The 24,526-nt window shown below is 42.9% G+C and overlaps 1 protein-coding gene across 2 annotated transcripts in view; it reads right to left on the reverse strand.

Annotated features, from left to right (window-relative positions):
• Nucleotides 1–24,526, reverse strand: part of COP1 (COP1 E3 ubiquitin ligase) — a 205,685-nt gene that overhangs the window by 147,993 nt on the left and 33,166 nt on the right. For both annotated transcript variants that reach the window (XM_034778467.1, XM_034778468.1), the window contains exons 7-10: nucleotides 15,767–15,826; nucleotides 14,267–14,343; nucleotides 8,431–8,488; nucleotides 626–740 (exon numbers count right to left, since the gene is read on the reverse strand). In XM_034778467.1, the coding sequence (XP_034634358.1) occupies nucleotides 626–740; nucleotides 8,431–8,488; nucleotides 14,267–14,343; nucleotides 15,767–15,826 (310 nt within the window). The remainder of the gene's footprint in view (nucleotides 1–625; nucleotides 741–8,430; nucleotides 8,489–14,266; nucleotides 14,344–15,766; nucleotides 15,827–24,526) is intronic.

Consider the following 24,526-nt stretch of genomic DNA (forward strand, 5'->3'; position numbering starts at 1 on the left):
GTATCCTATGTAATAAAACAAACAGACTTTTTACAGAGAGTAAAATCCAATGCTTCTTTCCATTCAAAGAGTGTTGTTAAATCTAGAGAATATACTCAAGAAACATGGCGTTGAAACATTCTTCAAAGCTCATATCTAGTACCATTTGTGTTTTAAGTACAGGAGAACATACCAAGTTATCTTCCTACCTCCTTCAATAGCCTTTGAGTTGTAATCAACACATGCCCATTTGAGTGAAAAGGCTCCTCACAATGGTATCTCAAACCCTTTTTATGCCTCAGTACATTTTTAAAAGGATGTACTAGGTACAGAGAAAAGTCCTATTGTTCTTTAGGAGGATTGTTGTGTGTGTCTTTCATGCACTGCCTTTGTAAATATACCCCTTAGTGCCACTTCCAAAATGCAAAGAACATATTTCTTTGATTTAAAAAGCCAAACCAAGACTGGACAAGAGATGAGGTTCTGCCAGTCAGCTCAGGTGTATGTGCATACAGAACTTGGAGGGGAGAAGTAACATGTGCTCTCTCAAAAGCAAGTCAATTTCTGTGATCCAAGTACTTAAGACAGGCAACTGGAAGTACCTCAGAAATTCAACTCCAAATTCATTAATGCAAAAGAAACATACCTGATACACGAGTCATCCTGGTGGAAAAATAGCACTGCTCCAAGTCCTCAAAATGAGCTGTAAGCCTCTTCCGCCTTGATGCCAACGTGCTGTTATACCATGGCTGTTTTTTAGTCTGAGTGGAGAACAAGAAATACTTATTCAGAAAAGAGGCCCGGGCCTGGCTTTACCGATTTTGGCCTCGTTTCTACATGTATCTGCCTCTTATGAATCTCTCGTCACATCTGGTTATTTTACTGACAAGAAAGTCACATCTGTAATTCTTGTTTTCTGAAGGTAGTAATTATAATTGAATAACTCATGGGCTTCAGCTTCAGGCATGAGATTCAGAAGCCAACAAGCAAACAAAAAACAACAAAATCCTTGCGGGGGGGGGGAGGGGAGAGGAAGGGTCACAGATCATGTCACTAATGGATCTAGAGGACACAGCATCAACTTCTCCCAACTACCAGCTTCTTTTCAAACAAGAGAAAATGTGCAAGAATCAACACTCAGATGACCAGAAGAGATGGCTGGGCAAGAGGTTTTTTTTTAAAACTATCTTAGAAGAACAAGAATTATCTAGTAAGTAATTCTATTTTATCTTAAATGACAAGTAGATAGAGAGTGTGGAAGTTGGTCTACTACAGAACAATCAAGTTCATTGCATATGAAGTCTGGAAAACTTCATAAAGGTACCTCCCATACCCCACCAATTAAAAAAACCTGAGGGGCGAGGGGGAGGTCTGAAACTTTATATACTTTTTTTTATTATTAACTACCCCCACCACTGAAGGAGTAGGAGAAAAAGAATCTCTTGCTCCCCTCATATATTTGTATTATTGCTTAAAAAAAAAAACCACACACCACACACACGGAAATTTCTCTGCTATACAAGTTACATTCTCTTTACTTGATCTTATAAAAGATAAGCTTACATCTAAAAACTTCACCCCATTATATCCGGACACACAAAAAAAGATCCGATATAAAAACTCAAACATACATGGGCAGGAGCAGTCTTGTTCTGTGTTTGTACAGGGACTAGCACCACGAGGTCCTGGTCCATGACTGTGGCTCCTAGGCTCTACAACAATCCCTACTGGGTCATTAGCAGTGGCACTGGTGGTGCACAAGAAGGTTTATCACATGATAATACACAAGCCAAGGCCTGGTCTACACTACGAGTTTAGGTCAAATTTAGCAGCATTAAACCAAATTAACCCTGCACCCGTCCACACAAAGCCATTTTTGTCGACATAAAGGGCTCTTCAAATCGACTTTCTGTACTCCTCCCCGACGAGGGGAGTAGCGCCAAAATCGACATTGCTGGTTCGAATTAGGGTTAGTGTGGCCGCAATTCAACGGTATTGGCCTCCGGGAGCTATCCCACAGTGCACCATTGTGACCGCTCTGGACAGCAATCTGAACTCTGATTCACTGGCCAGGTAGACAGGAAAAGCCCCGCGAACTTTTGAATTTCATTTCAAGTTTGCCCAGCATGGAGAGCACAGGTGACCATGCAGAGCTCATCAGCACAGGTAACCATGCAGTCCAAGAATCGAAAAAGAGCACCAGCATGGACCGTATGGGAGGTACTGGATCTGATCGCTATACGGGGAGAGGATTCCATGCTAGTAGAACTACGTTCCAAAAGATGAAATGCCAAAACATTTGAAAAAATCTCCAAGGGCATGATGGAGAGAGGCCACAATAGGGACTCGTATTAATGCCGCATGAAAGTTAAGGAGCTCAGACAAGCCTACCAGAAAAGCAAAGAAGCAAACGGAAGGTCCGGGGCAGGGCCGCAGACATGCCGCTTCTACGCTGAGCTGCATGCAATTCTTGGGGGGGGGGGGGGGGCCACCGTGGATTCCGAGGAGGGGGTAATCTTGGCCATGCCTGAGGATTCTGCAGACGGGGAAGATGAGAAGGAGGAGGAGGACAACGACCTTGCGGAGAGCACACAGCACTCTGTTCTCGCCAAAAGCCAGGGTCTTTTTCTCAGCCTGACTGAAGTACCCTCCAAAGGCGTTATACCAGACCTTGAAGCCATGGAAGGGACCTCTGGTGAGTGTACCTTTGTAAATATAAAACATGGTTTAAAAGCAAGCGGTTTTTAATGATTAATTTGCCGAGGACTTGGGATGCATTCTCAGCCAGTACAGCTACTGGAAAAGTCTGTTAACGTGTCTGGGGATGGAGTGGAAATCCTCCAGGGACATCTCCATGAAGCTCTCCTGGAGGTACTCCAAAAGCCTTTGCAGAAGGTTTCTGGGCAGGGCAGCCTTATTCCATCCTCCATGGTAGGACACTTGACCATGCCATGCTAGTAGCAAGTAATCTGGTATCATTGCATGACAAAGCCTGGCAGCGTATGGTCTCAGTGTTTGCTGGCATTCAAGCAACATCTGTTCTTTATCTCGCTGTGTTATCCTCAGGAGAGTGATATCGTTTATGGTAACCTGGTTGAAATACGGGAATTTAATTTGGTGGCCGTTCCTACTGGGCTGCTTGCCTGTGGCTGAAAAGAAATCCTTCCCTGCAGTTAGCCAAGCCGGGGGGGGGGGGGGGGAAGAGGGGCATTGGCGCTGAGCTTTTCGCATTTGGTTTCTGCAGGGATCTTCCCTGATACCAGCCACGCGGTGGGGGCAGGAATAAAGTGATCATCCCAGAGAACTGGATGTGTGCGGGGGGGGGGGGGGGGGGAAGAGGGGAGATAGTTTGGTTTCTGCTGCTGCACGTTAACAGGAAAACCGCAGCACTTAACGGGCTTTGCTTAGTATGTGGGAAAGGAGGGCACTGCTTTTAGGAAGGTTGCAGAAGCCGAAAGACAATGGCTTACCTGGCTGCATGCAAGCCGAATTCTGTTGCCTGGACCTGCGCCTGTGATCTCTAACACCAAAGCCTCAGGCATACAATATTAAGATGCAAAATGTGACCTTGTACCGAAATCACATGTGCTATGTAATGTGATCCCATTGCAGCAAAGCCATCCACTATGACCTGCACATTTCCCAGAGTCACTACCTTTGGTAGCAGCAGCTCAGTGATTGCTTTGGCTACATGCATCACAGCAGCCCCCAAAGTAGATTTGCCCACTCCAAATTGATTCCCCGACTGACCAGTAGCTGTCTGGCATTGCAAGCTTCCACAGGGCTATCGCCACTCACTTCTCAACTGTGAGGGCTGCTCTCATCTTGGTATTCTGGCGCTTCAGGGCAGGGGAAAGCAAGTCACGAAGTTCCATGAAAGTGCCCTTACGCATGCAAAAGTTTCGCAGCCACTGGGAATCGTCCCAGACCTGCAACACTATGCGGTCCCACCACTCTGTGCTTGTTTCCCGGGCACAAAAATTGGTGTTCCACGGCTATAACCTGTCCCATTAACAGCATAATCTCCAAAGCGCTGGGGCCCGCGGTTTGAGAGAATTCTGTGTCCATGTCCTCACAACTCTCATCGCCGTGTTGCAGTCGCAGCCTCCTCCTTGCCTGGTTTTTCAGGTTCTGGTTCAGCATAAACTGCATGATAATGCACAAGGTGTTTACAATGTTCATGATTGCTGTCTTGAGCTGAGCGGGCTCCATGCTTGCCGTGGTATGGCGTCTGCACAGTTGATCCAGGAAAAAAGGCACAAAACGGTTGTCTGCCGTTGCTTTCACCGAGGGAGGGGTGAGTCTGTACCCAGAACCACCAGCGACAATGTTTTTTGCCCCATCAGGCATTGGGATCTCAACCCAGAATTCCAATGGGTGGGGGAAACTGTGGGAACTATGGGATAGTTACCCATAGGGCAACGCTCCGGAAGTCGACGCTAGCCTCGGTACGTGGATGCACACTGCCGAATTAATGTGCTTAGTGTGACCGCATGCACTCGACTTTATACAGTCGGTTGCCCAAAATCAAATTCTGTAAATTCTGAGTAATCCCATAGTGTAGACATACCCAAAGTGTGAAATCCTGGCTCCACTGAACTCTATGAGAGCACTGCCACTCACTTCAAAGGTGCCAGGATTTCAGCCTAAGAATTTAACACATCCAACATGCTCCTTGCTTGCATAATTAGCAATTTACTCTCAGTTCAGAAAACAACAACAAGTAACTCTCACATTACAACCAGTAAGAAGCCAACAAGGATGTACGTAAGTTGAAATTAAAGGAATACACTTTATGAAGAGTACACTGTACGAACAAGTAACCTGGAACAAAATAAAGCATTGAAAACGTCAAGAACTACCCATCATGTAAGATCCCTGACTGTATATTGACTGGATGAACCATAAGTTCACAACTTCCATTTCATGCTGATTGCACATATCTCGTAGGTACTCATTTTATACTGACAGCAATTCAGCTTTATGCCAAATACACCTGACATTAAGCATCTCTACTTCACTGTAGTTTTGACAATGAACTACACGACAACTTTACAAATATTGAACGGGACATGCTAATACCATCTTTATGTTAATTACATGAACCAGGCTGCAACTGCTTTAGCCTCAGCAAATTGTGCCTATCCTAGATGAAGATGACTGCAAACAGCAATGAGCAATCACTTCAATTTCAACTTGACAACTGCCTGGAATAGGATGAGCAATATAACCAGGGCCAGTGCTACCATTTAGGCAAACTAGGCAGTTGCCTACGGCGCCAAGCTTTGGGGGCACCAAAAAGCGGTGCCACTCCACTTCTCCCACCTCCCAGGCTTGCAGTGCCAATCAGCTGTTTGGCACCTCAAGCCTGGGAAGGGACAAGAATTAGAGCGGGGGTGGCGTGCTCAGGGAGGAGGCGGAGCAGAGGTGAGCTGCGGGGGGGAGCTACTGGGGGGGCGCCTCAGGACGGGGGGGGGGCGGGGAACTGCCGCAGGGCTGGGGGGGGGGGGGGCATGCAAGGTGGAAGTTTCGCCTAGGGCGCGAAACTTCCTTGCACCGGCCCTGAATATAACCTAAACCTAGACCTTCTAGGTGGTTCCAGTCTGTACTGAGATTAAATCAATCACATGCTAAGTAGTTAATATGATTAGCACAGCTATTACTAGATTTTAAGAGCCAAATTCCACTCCAACAGGTCTCAGACTTGGCAAACTGAGTTATGCTGGGAATCAGTCTGCATTAACCTGTCTTGATCAGCTAAATGCTCAACTGTGCCTACTCTAATGAAGTACTATCAAACTTCTAGACAAGGAAGTCAGCTCCTTGACTACTCAATCAGTTTCTAAGCAACACTGGAAAGGGGGGGAGGGAGTAAGAGAGGGAGAGACAAGCAAGCAGCTGGCCCAAGAAGGAAAAAAGCAAAATCTTGCTTCTTCCTACCAATGACGAGATTTTGAACTCAACACTTAATGCTGCAGGGGTTCTCAAACTGGGGGTCACAAGGTTATTACATGGGGGGGTCGTGACTGTCAACCTCCATCCCAAACCCCGCTTTGCCTTCAGCATTTATAATGATTTATAATGGTATTAAATACATTAAAAAGTGTTTTTCATTTATGGGAGGGGGGTCACACTCAGAGGCTTGCTATGTGAAAGGGGTCACTAGTAAAAAAAAAAGTTTGAGAGCCACTGACTTAGAACCTGTATTTTTCTCTTTACTTTGGGATCTGATTGAAGAGTGTCACGGCTATACATAGCTTGAGGTTGGACTGGCTAAAGCCCTGCTAGGGTTAGTGGGAGCTGTAGAGCAGTGGTTCTCAACCAGAGGTACGTGTACCGCTGGGGGCACACAGAGGTCTTCCATGGAGTACATAAACTCATCTAGATATTTGTCTAGTTTTATAACAGGTTACATAAAAGGCACTAGCAAAGACAGCGTATGAATTTTTAGTTTGCAAACAATGACGTGTTTATACTGCTCAGTATACTATACACTGAAATGTAAGTAAAATATTTCTATTCTAATTGATTTATTTTATAATATGGTAAAAATGAGAAACTAAGCAATTTTTCAGTAATAGTGTCCATGATACTTATGTCTGATTTTGTAAGCAAGTAGTTTTTAAGTGAGGTGAAACTTGGGGTACCCAGGACAAATCAGACTCCTGAAAGGGATACAGGAGTTTGGAAAGGTTGAGAACCACAGCCTTACAGGAAGACTTTTTTCCTCTATAATAAAGCTCATGCAGGTGTTTTGCATTTTATTTGGCTGCTCACTAAGTTATGAAAACTAAGGAACCATTTAGGATCCTCTAGATGGGGATAGTAGTTGGAGCACGACACTAGCAAAAACTGTCAGCACCTGGCCTTCCACAGGTCATCCCAAAGTAAGTACCATTAGAAACAAACTATCAATCTAGTGACTGCAGTCCCATGGTATCTCCTATCCACAGGAAATACAGAAAAGCACCGTAATTATTTCAAAATACCTGAAGTGTTGAAATGAGTTTTCATATGAAGCCTACTGTATCTAATAAATATTTTAACCTCTCTTATTACTGAGATAACTATAAGAAGTTGGGGGGGAAGTCAAACCTTAAAACATTAACCTGGGGATAAACCTCAGCCAAAAGACCAACACACAAGCTCATTTCTATGTAGAAAATGAAAATTATTAGAGGCTACGATAGTTTATCCAAACCCTCAGATCATATGGTAGGCAACTCTCCAAAGGTCCCAAATGCCTTTTTCTTGTAATCCAGCTTCTGGAATATCCAATCTAGGCTGGAAATAATAAACTAGTTACCCTAGAAGAACATTGGTCAGCAGTGCAATGCTAATTAAGGTGTGAAAAGAGCTGGATGGTTCATTCTGACCCAGTGTCTTGCTTCCAGTATTAGCTAATATCTGATTTTACCATGACTGATCATTAATAAAAAATGCAACTCAGTTTATATTCATATGGACTATTTTCACTGGAGATTTCTTGTGCAAATGAAAATTAAACTAAATGTTTCTTAACATTAATTATTTCTAGATTCCCAATCCAAAAATATATTAAAATTTAATTAACAATCTGCCCTAGGGACAGCAGACTTCAATATATATGATTTTCATGCTAATAGGCTGTTATCCAGAGTGACAGGAAAACCTAGCTTGGGTTGGGGGTAGAAGGAGGGGGTGGTAGAATTATGCTCTTCCTTTCTATTTCAAAGAAGAAATTAAAGTATTAAAACAAGTAGCGTCCATGGACAGCAACAAATAAAGAACATGTCAGATTAGAGTTTGGAACATAAACTCTCCATCCGTAATTTATACTTCCTTTAAAACCAGATAGATAAAAGGTATTTATACAGAGCCAATCACCTTGGTGTCTAGATACCAATAACACAGCCATAAAATGTCTCAGAAAAAGAGAACCTCCTCTATCCATTTACTAACTGCCATCTGATTTTACCACGAAATATGCTACAGAAACGCAGTCTCAGGATTCTTATTACAATGTATTTACTCTAAGTTTTGTATCCATAGCTAGCTCTAAAACTTAAGTTTCAAAAGCATTTTACCTGTACATTCCATCGCCATGTGAACCCTGCTACTGTGCACTAAAAGTTACACAGAGAACTCTAACATACTGTACAGTTTCCAGCAAGGAGGAATGAGGCTTCAAACTGATGCCCCTATCTAATATAGTCACAAGAAAAATCAACTTTGGAAATGAAGTTAGGTACCTAAAATTTATGGTACCGTTTCTCTCTGCAGAGAGTATGTACCTGAATATGACCTGATTCATGAGCATATGCAATTATTCCTAAAGTTTAGTGTCTGCCACAGATAACTAGGTGACTATTTAAGGATTCAGATTTATAAGAGCCAGTTTGGCCAATGTCCTGGAGATTGCAAACAATCTGTGGCCTTTGTCCCTCCCTCCAGACATATGCATTATCTTACCTGAGAACTGCCACTGAATCCTGGAGGCTGGCTGTACTCCGTGGAATCGATAATATTACTGTAAAACCAAAAGAAACAGAGCCTGCTTAAAAAAAAAAATCAATCACTATGCACTCCTCCTTTATCATTTTCAACCTTCTTACTTTTCCTATTACATCTAGCAGCAAGATTGTGTTTGAAATTCATTTTGTAGGCACGAAACATAAGCCTTTTTAAATATACAGAATGAGAGATTGGCTTAGAGAAGAACGTGGAAATGTTTTATGTCTACAAGAAATTCTAAATTACTGTTAAACACACTTCTATTCAAGTACAGTCAAGTGTGATAGTGTTAAACAAAATTTCAGGACAGACATGTCGTGTATTTAAAGCATGCAGTGTAAAGCACACCTTCTACACACTGCTATTACAAAATTATTGTGTAGATACCCCTTCCTTCCTAAAGGGTGTTATTAGTATTTCATGGGGTCCAAGATAGTAATGTGAAGGGAACAGTCGAAAAGCGTGTTTGGAAAAGTATTACTGGCCCAGCCACCTTAATATTATAGAGATGATCTCTGGAAGTGTCATACCTGCCTCTCTCCCCCTTCCCCACCCCCCAAAAAAAACCCTGGTACTTGAGTTGTTAAGGACAGCTCTCTGATTTGATGTTCAGATCCAGAATTACAGCTCAGAAACATCCCTATGGCAAGCTATTTTCCAGTTTTGCATACTTTTAATTTTGAGATAAGATGCAGAGTTCGCCTCTTCTGGATTTTTTTTCCAGAGGCTAGGAAATGAACAAACCACTTCTCTATAAGAATAGTTATTTATAGTTAGCTCCTATCATGCTGACCACCCTCATGCATTGACTGAAGCCAAGATTTGAAAAACAGCTTGCCTAAAGCGAGGCACCGAACTAGGTGTTTGTGAGCTACAGTCACACGGCCTGAGCACCCGCTCCCGCTGACTTCAGTAGGCGCTACAGACTGCTCAGCACTTTTGTAAATCAGGCCCATTATTTAGCCAACTAAAGCATTTAGAACCCTAACTTTAGGCACCGGTGCTTGAAAATCTTGCTCGTAACATTTTATTTCTATATGATAGACAAATCCTTTCCCCACTACCCCTTAATAATCAGCCTTTTATTTGCCTCCAAGTATTTTTAGATTACCACACAAGAACACTATCATGTTAAAATTATTTAGTCAACAAACTATCTGTGTTACAAATATCTACTGTAAAAATGTATTTTGAAAGCCTTGCTTTCACCACTATTCTTGGCTTGTTTACTTTATTTCATATGGCTTGAAACAGATTATTCAGTTTCACTTTCATTTCCTCACCTACAATGCATGTTAGACAGAAGTATTGCTCTCACTGAAGATTATGTTTGGGGGGGGGGGGGCGGGAGGTTGGAGGAACAGGTAGTTTTTATAAGGTTACTGGAAATATTTTTATTGGTCTTGGTTTTGTAAAAAAGTGATTTTACACAGATTTATGTTTAGGTTATGGTTGCCAGCACTGATCAGCAACACTGACATTCCAGTGCATGATGGGACTACCAACATAGCATTAAGCGCGTTTCCACAAGCCGTAAATCTAGAAAGCCAAAATACTTGTAATTGGGCTTTAATACTTTACTCCAATATTAGCTTTAAAAATCTACTGGAGGCAAATCTGAGTTGAAGAGAATGTTAAAACTTTTTTAAACACATCTGTAGTTCACTTAAAAGTTAACGCCAACTGCTGATGTCTTAACACTTGCACAGTCAAAATAGAAAAGCTACAAGCAAAAAACAAAAACATCTTCTAGGAAAAGAATTATTTTCTACTAGAGCTTTATGGAGGAAAAAAAGTAACAATGATGCTTCAAGCATACTCAGGGACAATAAACTTTAATCATGGGGGGATGAGGGAGCAGGCAAACTAACAAAATGTATACACCAGTTCCTGCCGGTGACAGCAGGAGAGAGATGCACAGCTGGAAAACAATGGAAAATAAGCTGTTACAAGAGGCAAGTACAAATGCAATTAACAGCAGCCTTAAAGTGTTGAGTCTTATTTTTGCTATAGATGTGCTGGTAACGCAATATAATCTGGTTCCAGAAGCATAGATATAATTCCGCTATCCACAGACAAATTCTAAGCCAGTTTTGTCTAACACCCTTAGCGGAAGCTGACTTGCAGGTACTTGAATAATTGAAAAAAGAAAGATTACAAGAATCTTAAATGTAAAGTCCTGTTAACAAAGGCTTTTTAATATTTTTGTGATTAAGAAATTCAGCTACATTCATTAATAAATTATAAAAGGCATTATAAAATCTGGGAACAAAAAAGGGGACGAACATCAACCTGTGGGTGGCAACTGGAGCAAGAAGGAGAAAATTTTGAGACAAAGAACTGGAGTCAATGAACAAAAAATACTACTTAAACAAAGTGACCCTTTGGCAACCATGTAATTAATTTTTATTGGGTCTTCCCCAGGAACTCATGACAGAATGGTTAAATTTTCTATTACTGCCTCAGAAACTAGAGATGTATTCCCCTGAGGTCATTCACCAACCAAAAGACACACTAGGTTGACTAGGGTTTGTTTATTTTATTTGGGGGAGGGTGAAGAGAAACTTTTTGAGAAGTATTAGTTTTTAACCCTCCTCCTAATTGTTTGTATTTCCCTAATACACAAAACTAGAAAACCTTAATCCTGTAAAAAAAGTACTGTACTATTACCCCACAATGTTTCATCACATCTTGCAGAAGAGCGCACAAAAAAAAGTTTTGATTTCTTTTAAGAAGCATTAGTTACACATACTGAAAACAAATTCAGCAAAGTTACAACAGTGAGGTTTCCTCCAGTAGTATTCACCTACAAAAAATATAGGATTATTTAAAGTTTGAGAGTGTGGATATAAATGAGATGGAAATAGAAAGCACATAGCCAAAAAAGTGATAGTTGCTTATGACGACTAAGAGACAAATGTGGAAAATAGAGAAAAAAAGTTGAACTGGTCTTTAAACAGGGTCTGGAGACATTCGAGGTGGTGGGGGAGGGGGGAGAGAATGAAAAACCAGAGTATTGGAGTGGACTACTAGGGTTACCATACGTCCGGATTTTCCCGGACATGTCCGGCTTTTGGGGGTTCAAATCCCCGTCCGGGGGGAAATCCCCAAAAGCCGGGCATGTCCGGGAAAATCGGAAGGGAGGGATCGGCCGGGGCCGGGCCGGGGTCGCGGGGCCGGGGGCATGGTGCCGGGCCCGGCGCGGGGCCAGGCGGGGAGCGGTGCCAGGCCGGGAGCCGGGCCGGGAGCCGGGAGCCGGTCCGGGGTGGCGGGGGGGTGCGCGGGGCCGCGGGCCAGTCCGGGGTGGCGGGGGGAGGGGTGCGCTGGGCCGCGGAGCCGGGAGCCGGTCCGGGGTCACGGGGCCGGGGGGTGCGCGGGGCCGGGAGCCGGTCCAGGGTAGCGGGGGGTGCGCTGGGCCGCCGGGGGCCGGCAGTGCTGGGCAGGCCCGGGGTGGTCGGCCGGGGCCGGCACCCCAGGGCCCGAGCCGACCCAGGCTGGAGCCGCCGGGGGGCCAGCCTGGGCCGCACCTCCTCCCCCCACACTCCCCCTTACCAGCTTCAGGCTTCCCACGAATTAAATGTTCGCGGGAAGCAGGGGAGGGGGCGGAGACTTTGGGGAGGGGGCGGAGTTGGGGCGGGGGCGTGGGCGGGGCCCCATGGAGTGTCCTCCATTTGGAGGCACAAAATATGGTAACCCTAGGACTACTGAATCAGAAGTAAAAGTGGATTAAAGGATAAATCAGACAGGGGCACAAGACTGAAGGCTCTAAATTTCAAGGGGGAATGCTGTAAATCTGAAGGAAAAATAGAACAAAATAAATTAAACAGTATGACAGACAAAAGGAAAAGTCTGTTTTCCATCACACATATTTAAGGTAACTTTATGCTATTTTATAAAATGCATTAGTAATGAATGCTCACCAGATAAATTATGACAAAGTATGCTGACAAGATATGTACTGGTTTAAACACACCATTTTAATTAACAGCAAAAGTTGAAAATATCCATATAATTTAATAAAGTATTTGAACATGGAAAATTATATATTATAACTAATACATGAAAATATAAATACATTTCATTCTTACTGGTTCACTGTGTCTCTAAAAACGTATGTTTTTAAGATGAAGTATTTCAGTTAACAGAACTGGAGGACTCAGCAAATTTTAAAGCTCCCATCAATTACTCTGTAGTACGCTTTCCAAGGAAAGATCTAGGTTGCAGTTTTTGAACTATTCACCACAACACATGTTTAGTGCTGAAAGCCAAATTAATTTCAGAGAGTAGGAGGTTTCTAGAAAATAAACCCAAAGAATTCAAATCTTTGGTCATATGAAACCAGACACAGGACCACTATGTGTCAAGAGATACAGGCCCTAGAAGTCATCCAGCAAGCAAAGCCTCTTAACCTTCACTTGCCACTTCTCATTTTAGCAGAGAAACTACAGAACAAGCCCTGATTTTGGCAGAGTCACTGAGGAGTACAGGAAGGGACCTCTCTCAAAAGTTTGGTGAGAGACTACCACACGTGCACTCTGTATAAGTCCCTACTAGTCTCTACCAGGTTCAGTTAATGCCAGATTAAATAATGCTTCATTCAAGTCACACGGCCTGGAGAAGAGCAGCAGTAAATGGATCTTCTTACAAAAGGAATGCTGGGTCACAGCAGTGTAACAGTCACATTTCTAAAACCAAGAAGCCCAATGGGCTTACAAGATACATATTTTGCTATATCAAAGACTAAAGCAAAGCAGTTTTATCAACATAGCTATGAATAATTTGAGTAGTTTTGTGACCAAGATCTATAGTGGCCAAAGCACATGTACTCTACAGACCTGAAAGAATGCCAGAAAAGCCTTGCTAGACTAGCCTACACAGGTTTCAGACAGATTTTTAAAATTGTTTTCAAACAACTTCTCGGGCTAGAAAAATTATTATTCCAGATCCCAAATGGTATAAAGCAGTGCTTGAAAAAAATTCACTTGTTAACTTGCTTCATGCGACAGAACTAGACAATCTACTTCTGCAGAACTTACTGTATATACTCGTTCATTAGCCCATTCGTTTATAAGCCGGATGAGAGTTTGAGGGCATCGTAACTTATTCCAGCTGAATGAATATAGGAATGTATGCAGAGTGAAACTCACTTTAAACTGAATTGCTCACATGTGCAACTTGGACACACAAAAGGTTATTCACAATTTTATCTGCAATCCAGGGCACATAATATCCCAGACAGAAAAATTCCCATCAACAATACACTAGGGAAATGACATTTAACTCCACAGAGTGCAGGCAGGTGGGTAGAACCAATGAGTCTGTTAAATTTAAAAATCTGACCATGGGAACATGCAAATTTAACCTTTCATATTGAACAGGAAATCAAAGGTCATTCATGTATTTAATGTGAAACTGTTTTGGACATTGTATGTGCCAAACACCACAAATTAAATACATGACCTTAAAAACACAGGTGCATGTTTAACACTAAATGTTTTACACCCAGCAACTCAGATTGTCTGCAGACTTACCTGTACAGTACTGAAAAGCTGAACATTTTTCAAAGCATTCTGGAAAAGGAAGATCTTTAAGCCAGCTGTGAATTCACAACACAGCATTCTCTTCACTAATTTATTGGCATGAAAATAAATACCACTGAGAAAACAGATGGGCCATGTGAATGTTATTTTTATCTGATCCAAGAACTAGTGGACTTGTGTGCATGGCATAGCAGAGGACTAAAGCCATATGAGGGATCTGCAGCACAAATTCTGAGCAGCTGCGAGCTTTGTACCTGTTTGAAGGCGAGGGGGCTTCGAATTGAGGCACCGTACTATCCTCACTGACTGGGGAATACAAGCCACTCATTTCCTGAAACAGAGAGCCAAGTTACAACAAAATGAAAGACATGCATGCAATGGGCATCTTTCATATACACAGTTTTGGTATATAATTTAATTTTTTGAAGTACGTAACCATAGGTATCTAATTTTGCTTAATTCATACAAAGGAATCTTCCCTCTTTCCCCAATATCTGATTCCTATTTCCTGCTGCCATTCCAGTTGGTCTTGTAAGGGCCTGTGGCCAGTGCATCTTGCTCAAGGCGACTTGATTCTTACATATTAGAGATCAATGGTACTATCTGAGAGATATCCTGCCGCCACCAGCTCAGAAGCAGGAATCTGGCCATTTCCCCAAAATGCATCTTACATGGCGGCTCACTTGTTCTGCAATCACACTACTAAGACAGATACAAATGTATTCCTAAAACAGCCTTTGCAGATGGAAAGGAATGTGGAATTTGGGTCAAGGCAAGAATACATGGGGAACTGAACTGAACCAGAAAAGATTAAGTTACACACTAGGCTTCAGCAGCATCACCTATCACTGATGGGGGAGATGCACAATCTAGTAGTCTGGTTAGATTCCCAGTTGCTATTGAAAGATCAGGTAGAAGCTATGGCCTGGTCACCTCCCCCCAAACACACCTTTTAAAATCTACATATAACCAAGATGTGGCACCTGTTTCTTTCAGAGGTGGACAGATCTTGCAACTATCATGCATGATTGTCACCTTCAGATCAGATCATTGCAATATACTCTACATGGGGCTACATCTTAAAAACTGTCTAGAAAGTGAAGCTGGTGCAGAATGCTGCAGCTCATTAGTTACAGGGTACATGATCAGAGCGCACAGAACCAGCGCTTTTGGACCTACACAGGCGACCACTTCTTTACTGGATAGAATGTAAGGTGTTTGTTTTGATGTATAAAGCCCTAAACGGCCTGACATCCCTTTATCTGAAAGACCATCTCTCCCGATGTTATACAGCCACAGCTGTATAGCCAATCAGTGGAAGCCCCACTCATAACAGAGGGTACTTCCAGATTACCCACCGTATTGGCGGGTAGAGACTGATTTATCGGGATCGATATATCACGTCTCGTTAAGACATGATATATCGATCCCGAACACGCTCCCCGTCGACTCCGGAACTCCACCAGAGTGAGTGGCGGTAGCGGAGTTGACGGGGGAGCCGCGGCCATCGATCCCGCGACGTGAGGACCCAAGGTAAATCGATCTAAGATACACAACTTCAGCTACGTGAATAGCATAGCTGAAGTGGAAGTATCTTAGATCAATCCCCCTCCAGTGTAGACCAGCCCAGAGAGGAGTAAGTGGCAGGATGTTCTCCAAGAGGGTGTCTCTACTTTGGAATTGCTCTCCCCTTCATCTGAATTTGATGGAAATAAAACACAGCCAGTGTTGCAAAGGAAGTCTAGGCTCCTCACCTCCACTCGTTTAATATCCTCTTCCAGAACGCTTAGCTCTTTCTGGATCTGCTCCAGTTGCTGTAGATAAAAGAATAAAGGAAATCTAAACCAATTTGTACTGGAACCACCATAGACATCAAGTAATGGACTTAATTTATGATGCCTTAACTAAATTAGCAAACATCATTTCAGATAGACACTATGCACAAAAGTGTACACATTACCTAGATGAGCAAGCAGACTACATTAAATTAAACTTATGGTTGTGAAATAAAAACAGTACAAGCAAGATTATGTTCTTCAAAAGTAGTCACAAAAGGCTCCAGATTATTAAAATGTACTTCTCTAAACACCTTCCTTACAAGGATCTAACAGTTCTTTACAAATAATTGTGGCTTGAAACCTGCTGAGAGCCACAGGGATCACATGACCTTAAATAAAATGCAGACCTCTAACGAAAAAGCAACTCTTCAAAATCCTTTATCAAGAGAATAATTAGTACTTCCTTTTCATAAAAACGTGCCAAGGATAACCATATGCAGTTGAAATTACATTCTGCCTATCCAAAAAGTTTGCCATTACATTGCCAGAGCAGGGATCTGCCCAGGGCACCAATGTTAAGTCTCCATGACACTCCATGGCTTTGGACGTACATCTCATTGAAAGATGGAGACTTAATACACTACCGCCCCCTAAAACCGTGCAGGTCTTCAGTAGCTATTCAGAGAAAAGAGCACCATCTACTCAATCACTAACAACTTCACATAAATCACAGGATGCATTGGAGCGAAGTAGTTTGAAAATTGGGTAGTTTGAAGCTGGCTTCGCTAATAGGCTCTACTATAACTATATATATTGGTAACAGACAAAAGAAAAGCTTCACTGTAGATCTGGTTCCCCAAGACACATAGGACTAGCAGAGGACTTTACAGCAGGCAGCCTGGCAGTGCCAGCACTATTTCAGTGTCAGTTTAATTCACTAAGTTAAATGTCACTGATGACCAGCTCTGGGGCTGTGTTTTAAAAATGGTTACTAACTGGGCAGTTCCACTAAAGAGTGACAAGATTTCTGGAAATGAAATACAATGCATCTTTTTAAACATAGATATGTAGAAGCCTCTCAGGTCATCCAAACTCAAAGACATCTGTAAGGTTCATCTTAAACTCCAATGCTGATCAGCAAACTACTCCCAGAAACAACAGCTTGAGTACTTGAGTTTGGTTCTTAAAGCAATAAAATACTTTGCAGAGAACAGGCTTCTCTAAAGTATCTGCCACTGAACATAGAGTCTACTATGTCGACTCTGCTATAGTAACTCACTAGCACAATCACATTAAGAATTAACTATTTAACATTTTATTGTCTTTGAAGAGAAAAGTCTTTTTAGAGAGGGAAAAGAAAAACAGGTATCGATTTTTAGATTTCTCTTTCCCCGAAGTTAGGTGACAGTGTGTTAATGCACTGATCTCACACCTCTAAAGTTCTGGGCTCATTTATTTTGGTCACAAATGCAGTTAGTTCAGGGATTTAAAACTAGACTGCAGATGATTTACAAAACCAGTACATGCAGCATTGTATAAGTGGCAGCATCAGCTTGAGAAAGCCATAACTAGAATATTAATGGGCACTGTTGGTCTGGTTAGAGGTAATATTAGCAAAGCTGTCTGTAGGGGAAGCTTACACAGCATGTGTCCTAGTTATGTTCAGCTCTAGCTGTCAGTGTCATTAATCCCTCACTTTCATAAACTCCATAAAAAAAAAATCACATTAAAACATTTCAAAAATGGAGCATGGACATAAATATCAGGAAATCTGCTCTAAAATTATTATTACTCTACAACATATTGGCTTGCAGCCAGAGATTAGAAAATGGCAAAGAAACAAGTGGCAGGTGTTGCAGTCATCTGGAAAAAAAAAAGTGGGCTCCGTTATATGTACCTAACAACAGAGACTTGTTAGTTTCCAACTACTATTAACTGTTACATAAACCTTGAAATGGGAGATCTGGGACTTCCTTTACTATCTATCTGTAGAAGGACAAATCTTTTAAAGAAAGCATAGGCTTATCACACAGTTGTTTTTACATTAACTACTAAGGACTTATCTGCACAGGCACTTTACAGCGCTGCAACTTTCTCGTTCAGGGGTGTGAAAACACACCCCTGAGCGTTGCAGTTTCAGTGCTGTAAAGGGCCAGTGTAGACAGGTCACCAGCACTGGGAGCTATGTGCCTCATGGAGGTGGTATTTTTAGCGCTTTAACATTGCTAGTGAAGACGTGCCCTAAGTAAGGATTGGTCTCATCCTACTCCCTGGAGAGTTCACAGTGCTAAAAACAAACCATACTATTTAACACAAGTGACAGTCTTTGGAATAGCAGTAGGCATTTCAGGTGAGGACAGCCATATTGGGAGAGCTTTGTAAGAGCCCAGAGACTGTAAGAAGAGGGGTGTGGTGAGTCAAGACTGAGGTGTACTAAAGTCAGGTGGTGCTGCTATAATGTTTAAGCGGCAGATAGTAGTATTAGTCTCACTTTTGTGAGTACTAAGTCTATGCACAAACATTTTAAAAAACAAGTTACAGCAAGCTTATTCAGCCAACTAAACTAAGTAGCTGAACATTCAAACAGATCAATTTAGATGTCATCTTGCGCCATGACATGTCTAAAGAACTGTTTTCAACATGAATATTTTATATGGTTTAGCTTTAGTCTAACAAAAACTGTTAAGTCAGTTTGTTTTCATTTTGATTACACTCTTCAATGGATAATTTAATTATGCTTTTCATCCATTGTAGGATGTTTTAGGGCTAGGTAGTTCTTATCTGATCATTTCTTTTCTCTGGATAGATAGCCTCACTAATCATAGTATTTCCTCCCACCCCCACTTTTCTTGTGCAGACTTAACGCAAGTCAGACTTGTCAATCACTGGGACAGTAATTGGCTCTACCCATCTTGGAATAGAGCCAGTAAAAATAGTTTCAGAGCTGTACTATACTACATTTCTGTTACAATGTGTGTACACCCTAATAATCCTATACCGTACTGAAAGCATCTTCTATAGAGCTAAAAAGGACCAATGTGATCAGGACTAATTAGAGGGGAAAATTTCAATCCAGTGGGCCTTAAAAAAGCTAACTTAGCTATACAGAGACCATACTACAGACACTCCCCGGGTTACGCAAACCCGACTTATGCAAATCCACATTTACAGAAAATGTTCCGTAAATTCCATAAGCTAGAAAGTTATTTTTGTGTGTGTTTGTTTTTGGCATAATGGTCAGGTATAGCATCCGTACCTACAACCAGGTCCATTATTCTTAGTCTGGGACTAATTAGCAGTGAAACACCCAAGTCAGAAAACAAAGATTGTATGGACTGTGTGTAGTGCACACCAGCTTAAAGGAGTCTCCACATCCAATTTATAACATCTGATGAACGTGGAGGTGGATTTTATAAGCTTCGTTGATACAGAATTTCACTCACCTGGCAATGGAGAACTTTGATATCTTGGCTTCCTTCTATTACAGAATAATAGAGGGTGAAAGACATGTGATTTCCTAAAACATTTAATCCTTTTGAAGTTAAGTTCTTTGCCTCTCCACAATGTGCCGTAATGTTTCCTTTCAGTGAACAGGGTAAGGATAACAGAATGGAAGACAACTTTATCTTTAAAGCAAGTCCCTAATTTGAGTAAAATGTGCACTAATGAGATGCCACTGAGAGCTTCAGTCACCATAAAGAGAAATAATATAGCAACAGGGTGAAGTGCTTCAAATGGAAGCTTTATAATAAACATCCAAAGTTGAGTTTTTAGGGGGCCACTGAAACTCATTGAGGATTAATAAGGATGCCACCCTCATAAATCACTTGCTCTGTGGATGGTTAATTCACTTTTTTTGTCCATGTCTTCCTTTTGCAGAAACTGAAAAGTGTATATTTGTGCAGGATATTCACTTTCAGACCTAGGAAAATTCCATGTATTTAGTTCTAGGGCATGGGGAAGATTCAGGACATGGAGCAGAGCTAAATTGCATAACATTCTGACAAAAGTCATGATCTGCTGACAAGAGCTGAAATTAGAATTGGTTCTAGGGCCTCCGGCAAAACTGAATTTTCAGTTTAGCTGTTTGACGTTGCACCTCATAATGCTTTATAGAAATATGCTCATGAGTCTAAATAACATAACTGGAATATGTTTTATGCTAGAAATGCCATGTACCGTATCTTTGCAAAGGTTATGATCTACTGAATATATTCATCTTATTTGTATGCATGTATCATTTTTATATCTGAAGTTATGAGCGCTGGCTCTATGCTTGTATTTAAAGTGTTTGCTGTAGGAAGCACAGAGCAGATTTGGTCAACACAGTGTGAAGGGGTTATTCAAGTAATTGGGAGTACTTAACTAGCAATGAACTTTGGGAGACACCAATCTACATCTGAGCTTCCCTGGGAACGTTCAAACTAACATGTAAACAATGGCGTCAGCCTGCAAAAAGCTGAATCATTCATACACGTGACTTGCCCAGGTGGCTACAGACTCCATCTTGTGATTTTGCACAGGAGAACAAAGGGATTTCCGCCCACAAGACAAAATATAAAAGGCCCTGGAAACCCCTCCATTTTGTCTTCAGCGGGCCAAAGAGATGCCTGAAAGAAACTGGAACAAAGGACAGTAACTACTGGGGTGTGATTGCTGGACCCAGACTAGGAATGAGTCTAGTCTGTGAAAGAAGCTTATTGGAACATCTCTGAGGGCGAGATTTACCTGCATTTAGTTTCCTACTGAGTTAGGATTAGATTTGAGTGGTTTGGTTTTATTTTGCTTGGTAATTTACTTTGTTCTGTCTGTTACTTGAAACCACTTAAATTAGGGTGACCAGATGTCCCGATTTTACAGGGACAGTCGGGATTTTTGGGTCTTTTTCTTATATAGGCTCCTATTACCTCCCACCCCCGTCCCGATTTTTTACATTTGCTGTTTGGTAACACTAACTTAAATCCTACTTTCTATACTTAATAAAATCACCTTTTGCTAATTAACCCAGAACAAGTAATTAATACCTGGGGGAGCAAACAGCTGTGCATCTCTATCAGTATTATAGAGGGTGAACAATTTATGAGTTTACCCCATATAAGCTTTATACAGAGTAAAAAGGATTTATTTGGGGTTTGGACCCCATTGGGAACTGGATGTCTGGGTGCTAGAGACAGGAGCACTTCTTAAGCTGTTTTCAGTTAAGTCTGCAGCTTGTGGGGGACGTGGTTCAGACCCAGATCTATGTTTGTAGCGGGCTAGCGTGTCTGGCTTAACAAGACAGGGTGCTGAAGTCCCAAGCTACCATGGAAAACAGACTCCGAGGTCATCTCAGCCCATCAGGTGGCAGTCCCAAGGGGATCTCTGTGACCCAACCTGTCACAAGCTGGACCTAAGGCATCCCACATTTCTAGCAACCTCTAGGAAAGAACGAATCCAGAATGACAAAAATCAAGAACTGTGCTGGATTAAATCCCTTGAATAGAAGTGCAAGTCTCTCTGATATCAGATCAAGGGCTGCTGCTTCATTACAAAAAAAAATTTCTCAGTGATTTAAGTGTTAATCTGGCTGCAAAATTTCATGGCCAACTGTGCCTGAGGACAAGGACAGCCATAGCTACCGACATAGCCACACAGATATATGAGACCCTCAAGAAATATCTTGCAAGTTCTTGAGCTTTCCCAACAGTCAAAATCTCAAATAAAGGCAGCAGGATAATGGGCCTTCCTCCTAAATTGATCCTTTCACAGGGTGCCAACATAACTAAAGAACAAAGGTGAAATCATATGTGGTAAGAAGAGAACTTTCTTGTTCTTCCAGGGAAGAGAGACACTGGGTAGTGAAAGATCAAAACACTGAAGGAAAGCAAAATCCCAGAGGAGAAGATAATTCTAGAGGGGTAGAACTGCATGTTGGGTAGTCACAACAGAAAAGGAGACACAGAAGGATGCCTGCTGGGATTCAGGCCCTTCCCTTTGTGGATCCAGAGAATGTCCAATTCTTGTTGGATATGAGAAAAGGAGTGGATCTGAAACAAAGGCATCTGCAGGAAAAGCAGGTCCCCCAAAGAGCCATTGGACCCGAGTGTGGATGGAGGTCCAGACTACTCCAAAGAGCCCTCAAGACAGCTTTCTGTATAGCTTATTTGGGGAAAGCCAGTTCCACAACCCCTTCCACACAAAGGATCTGAGTACCTTGGATCCTAAGAGATCCCATTATCTTTAGATTCTTAGGATACTTCAAAGGAGGACCTGTTACCTTGAACCCACAGGATCCAAGGCAGCCACCTACTCTAGCATATAATTAGAAGCAATTTTTAACTGAATCTCTACTAGATTTAGAGGACCAATGCCCATCACGGGATGTATGTTCATCCTCATGCTCCCTACTGTTCTTGAATCCCCACAGTGTAGGCACTGTGTCCTTAGCCCTGGTCTATACTAAGAGTTTAGGTCGAATTTAGTAGCATTAGATTGATTTAATCCTGCACCCGTCCACATGACGAAGCCATTTTTGTCAACTTAAAGGGGTCTTAAAATCTATTTCTGTACTCCTCCCCGACGAGGGGTTTAGTGCTGAAATCGACAGTCAAATTTGGAGGTAATGGGGACGCAATTCGACGGTATTGGCCTCCGGGAGCTATCCCAAAGTGCTCCATTGTGACCGCTCTGGACAGCACTCAACTCAGATGCACTGGCCAGGTAGACAGGAAAAGCCCCGCGAACTTTTGAATTTTATTTCCTGTTTGGCCACCGTGGCAAGCTGATCAGCACAGGTGACCATGCAGAGCTCATTGCAGAGGTGACCATGGAATCCCAGAATCGCAAAAGAGCTCCAGCATGGACTGAATGGGAGGTATTGGATCTGATCGCTGTATGGAGAGACGAATCCGTGCTATCAGAACTCCGTTCCAAAAGACGAAATGCTAAAATATTTGGAAAAAATCTCCAAGGGCATGAAGGACAGAGGCTATAACAGGGACCCGCCGCAGTGCTGCGTGAAACTTAAGGAGCTGAAGCAAGCCTACCAAAAAACCAAAGAGGCAAACGGCCACTCCAGGTCAGACCCCCAGACATGCCACTTCTATGATGAGCTGCATGCAGTTCTAAGGAGTGCCCCTACAACTACCCCATCCCTGTACGTGGACTCCTGCAAGGGAGTCTCACACAACAGGGATGAGGATTTTGTGGATGAGGAAGATGAGGAGGTGGTTGAAGATAGCGCACAGCAGGCAAGCGGAGAAACCATTCTCCCCGACAGCCAGGAACTGTTTAGCACCCTGGAGACATTACCCTCGCAACCTGGGCTCCCGAACCTTGAAGGTGGGGAAGGCACCTCTGGTGAGTGTACCTTTGTAAATATAATACATGGTTTAAAAGCAAGCGTGTTTAATGATTAATTTGCCCTGAAGACTTGGGATGCATTCACGGCCAGTAAAGCTACTGGAATGCAGTCAAGCAACATCCCTTCTTTATCTCTCTGTGTTATCCTCAGGAGAGTGATATCATTCATGGTCACCTGGTTGAAATAGGAGAATTTTATTAAGGGGACATTCAGAGGTGGCTGTTCCTGCTGGGCTGTGTGCCTGTGGCTGAAAAGAAATCATCACCGCTGTTAGCCACGTGGTGGGGGGAGGGAGGAGTGAAGCAATCATCCCAGAGAATTGGGTGTGTGGGGGGGCGGGGGTTAGTTGGGTTTGTGCTGCATGTTAACCCGAAAACCACAGCCCCTCCTTTTAAATGGCCAACCCATTTTAAATGGTCAACCCAACTCCCTTTTTTCCTCCCGCAGCTGCAAATGTTTCAACGCTCCCCCTATCATCTCCATCCCAGAGGCTAGTGCAGATAAGGCGTCGAAAAAAAGCGCACTCACGATGAAATGTTCTCTGAGCTCATGCAGTCCTCCCACACTGAAAGAGCCCAGCAGAATGTGTGGAGGCAGACAATGTCAGAGTCCAGGAAAGCACAAAATGAATGCAAGGACAGGAGGGATGCGCAAGAGGATAGATGGCTGGAACAAGAGGAGCGGTGGCAACAGTGTGATGAGAGGAGGCAGGATGCAATGCTGAGGCTACTGGAGGATCAAACTGATATGCTCCGGCATATGGTTGAGGTGCAGGAAAGGCAGCAGGAGCACAGACTGCTGCTGCAGCCCCTGTGTAACACACTTCCCTCCTCCCCAAGTTCCACAGCTTCCTCACCCAGACGCACAAGAACGCGGGGCGGGGGGCTCCGGGCACCCAACTATTCCACCCCAGAGGACTGCCCAAGCAACAGAAAGCTGGCATTCAATAAGTTTTGAAGTGCAGTGTGGCACTGTCCTTCCCTCCTTCAATATCCCACCCAGTGCTTCCCTCCTCCTCCACCCCTCCCAGGCTACCCTGGCAGTTATCCCCCTATTTCTGTGACTAATTAATAAAGAATGCATGAATTTGAAACAATGACTTTACTGCTTCTGCAAGCGGTGATTGAAAAGGGGAGGGCGGTTGGCTTACAGGAAAGTAGAGTGAACCAAGGAGGCGGGTTTTCATCAAGGAGAAACAACTTTCACAGCGTAGCCTGGCCAGTCATGAGACTGGTTTTCAAAGCTTCTCTGATGTGCAGCGTGCCCTGCTGTGCTCCTCTAACCGCCCTGGTGTCAGGCTGCGTGTAATCAGCGGCCAGGCAATTTTGCCTCAACCTCCCATCCCGCCATAAGTGTCTCCCCCTTACTCTCTCAGATATTGTGGAGCACACAGC

This window comes from Trachemys scripta, chromosome 8 (genome assembly GCF_013100865.1).
Source record: "Trachemys scripta elegans isolate TJP31775 chromosome 8, CAS_Tse_1.0, whole genome shotgun sequence".
NCBI classification, from domain to species: Eukaryota; Metazoa; Chordata; order Testudines; family Emydidae; genus Trachemys; species Trachemys scripta.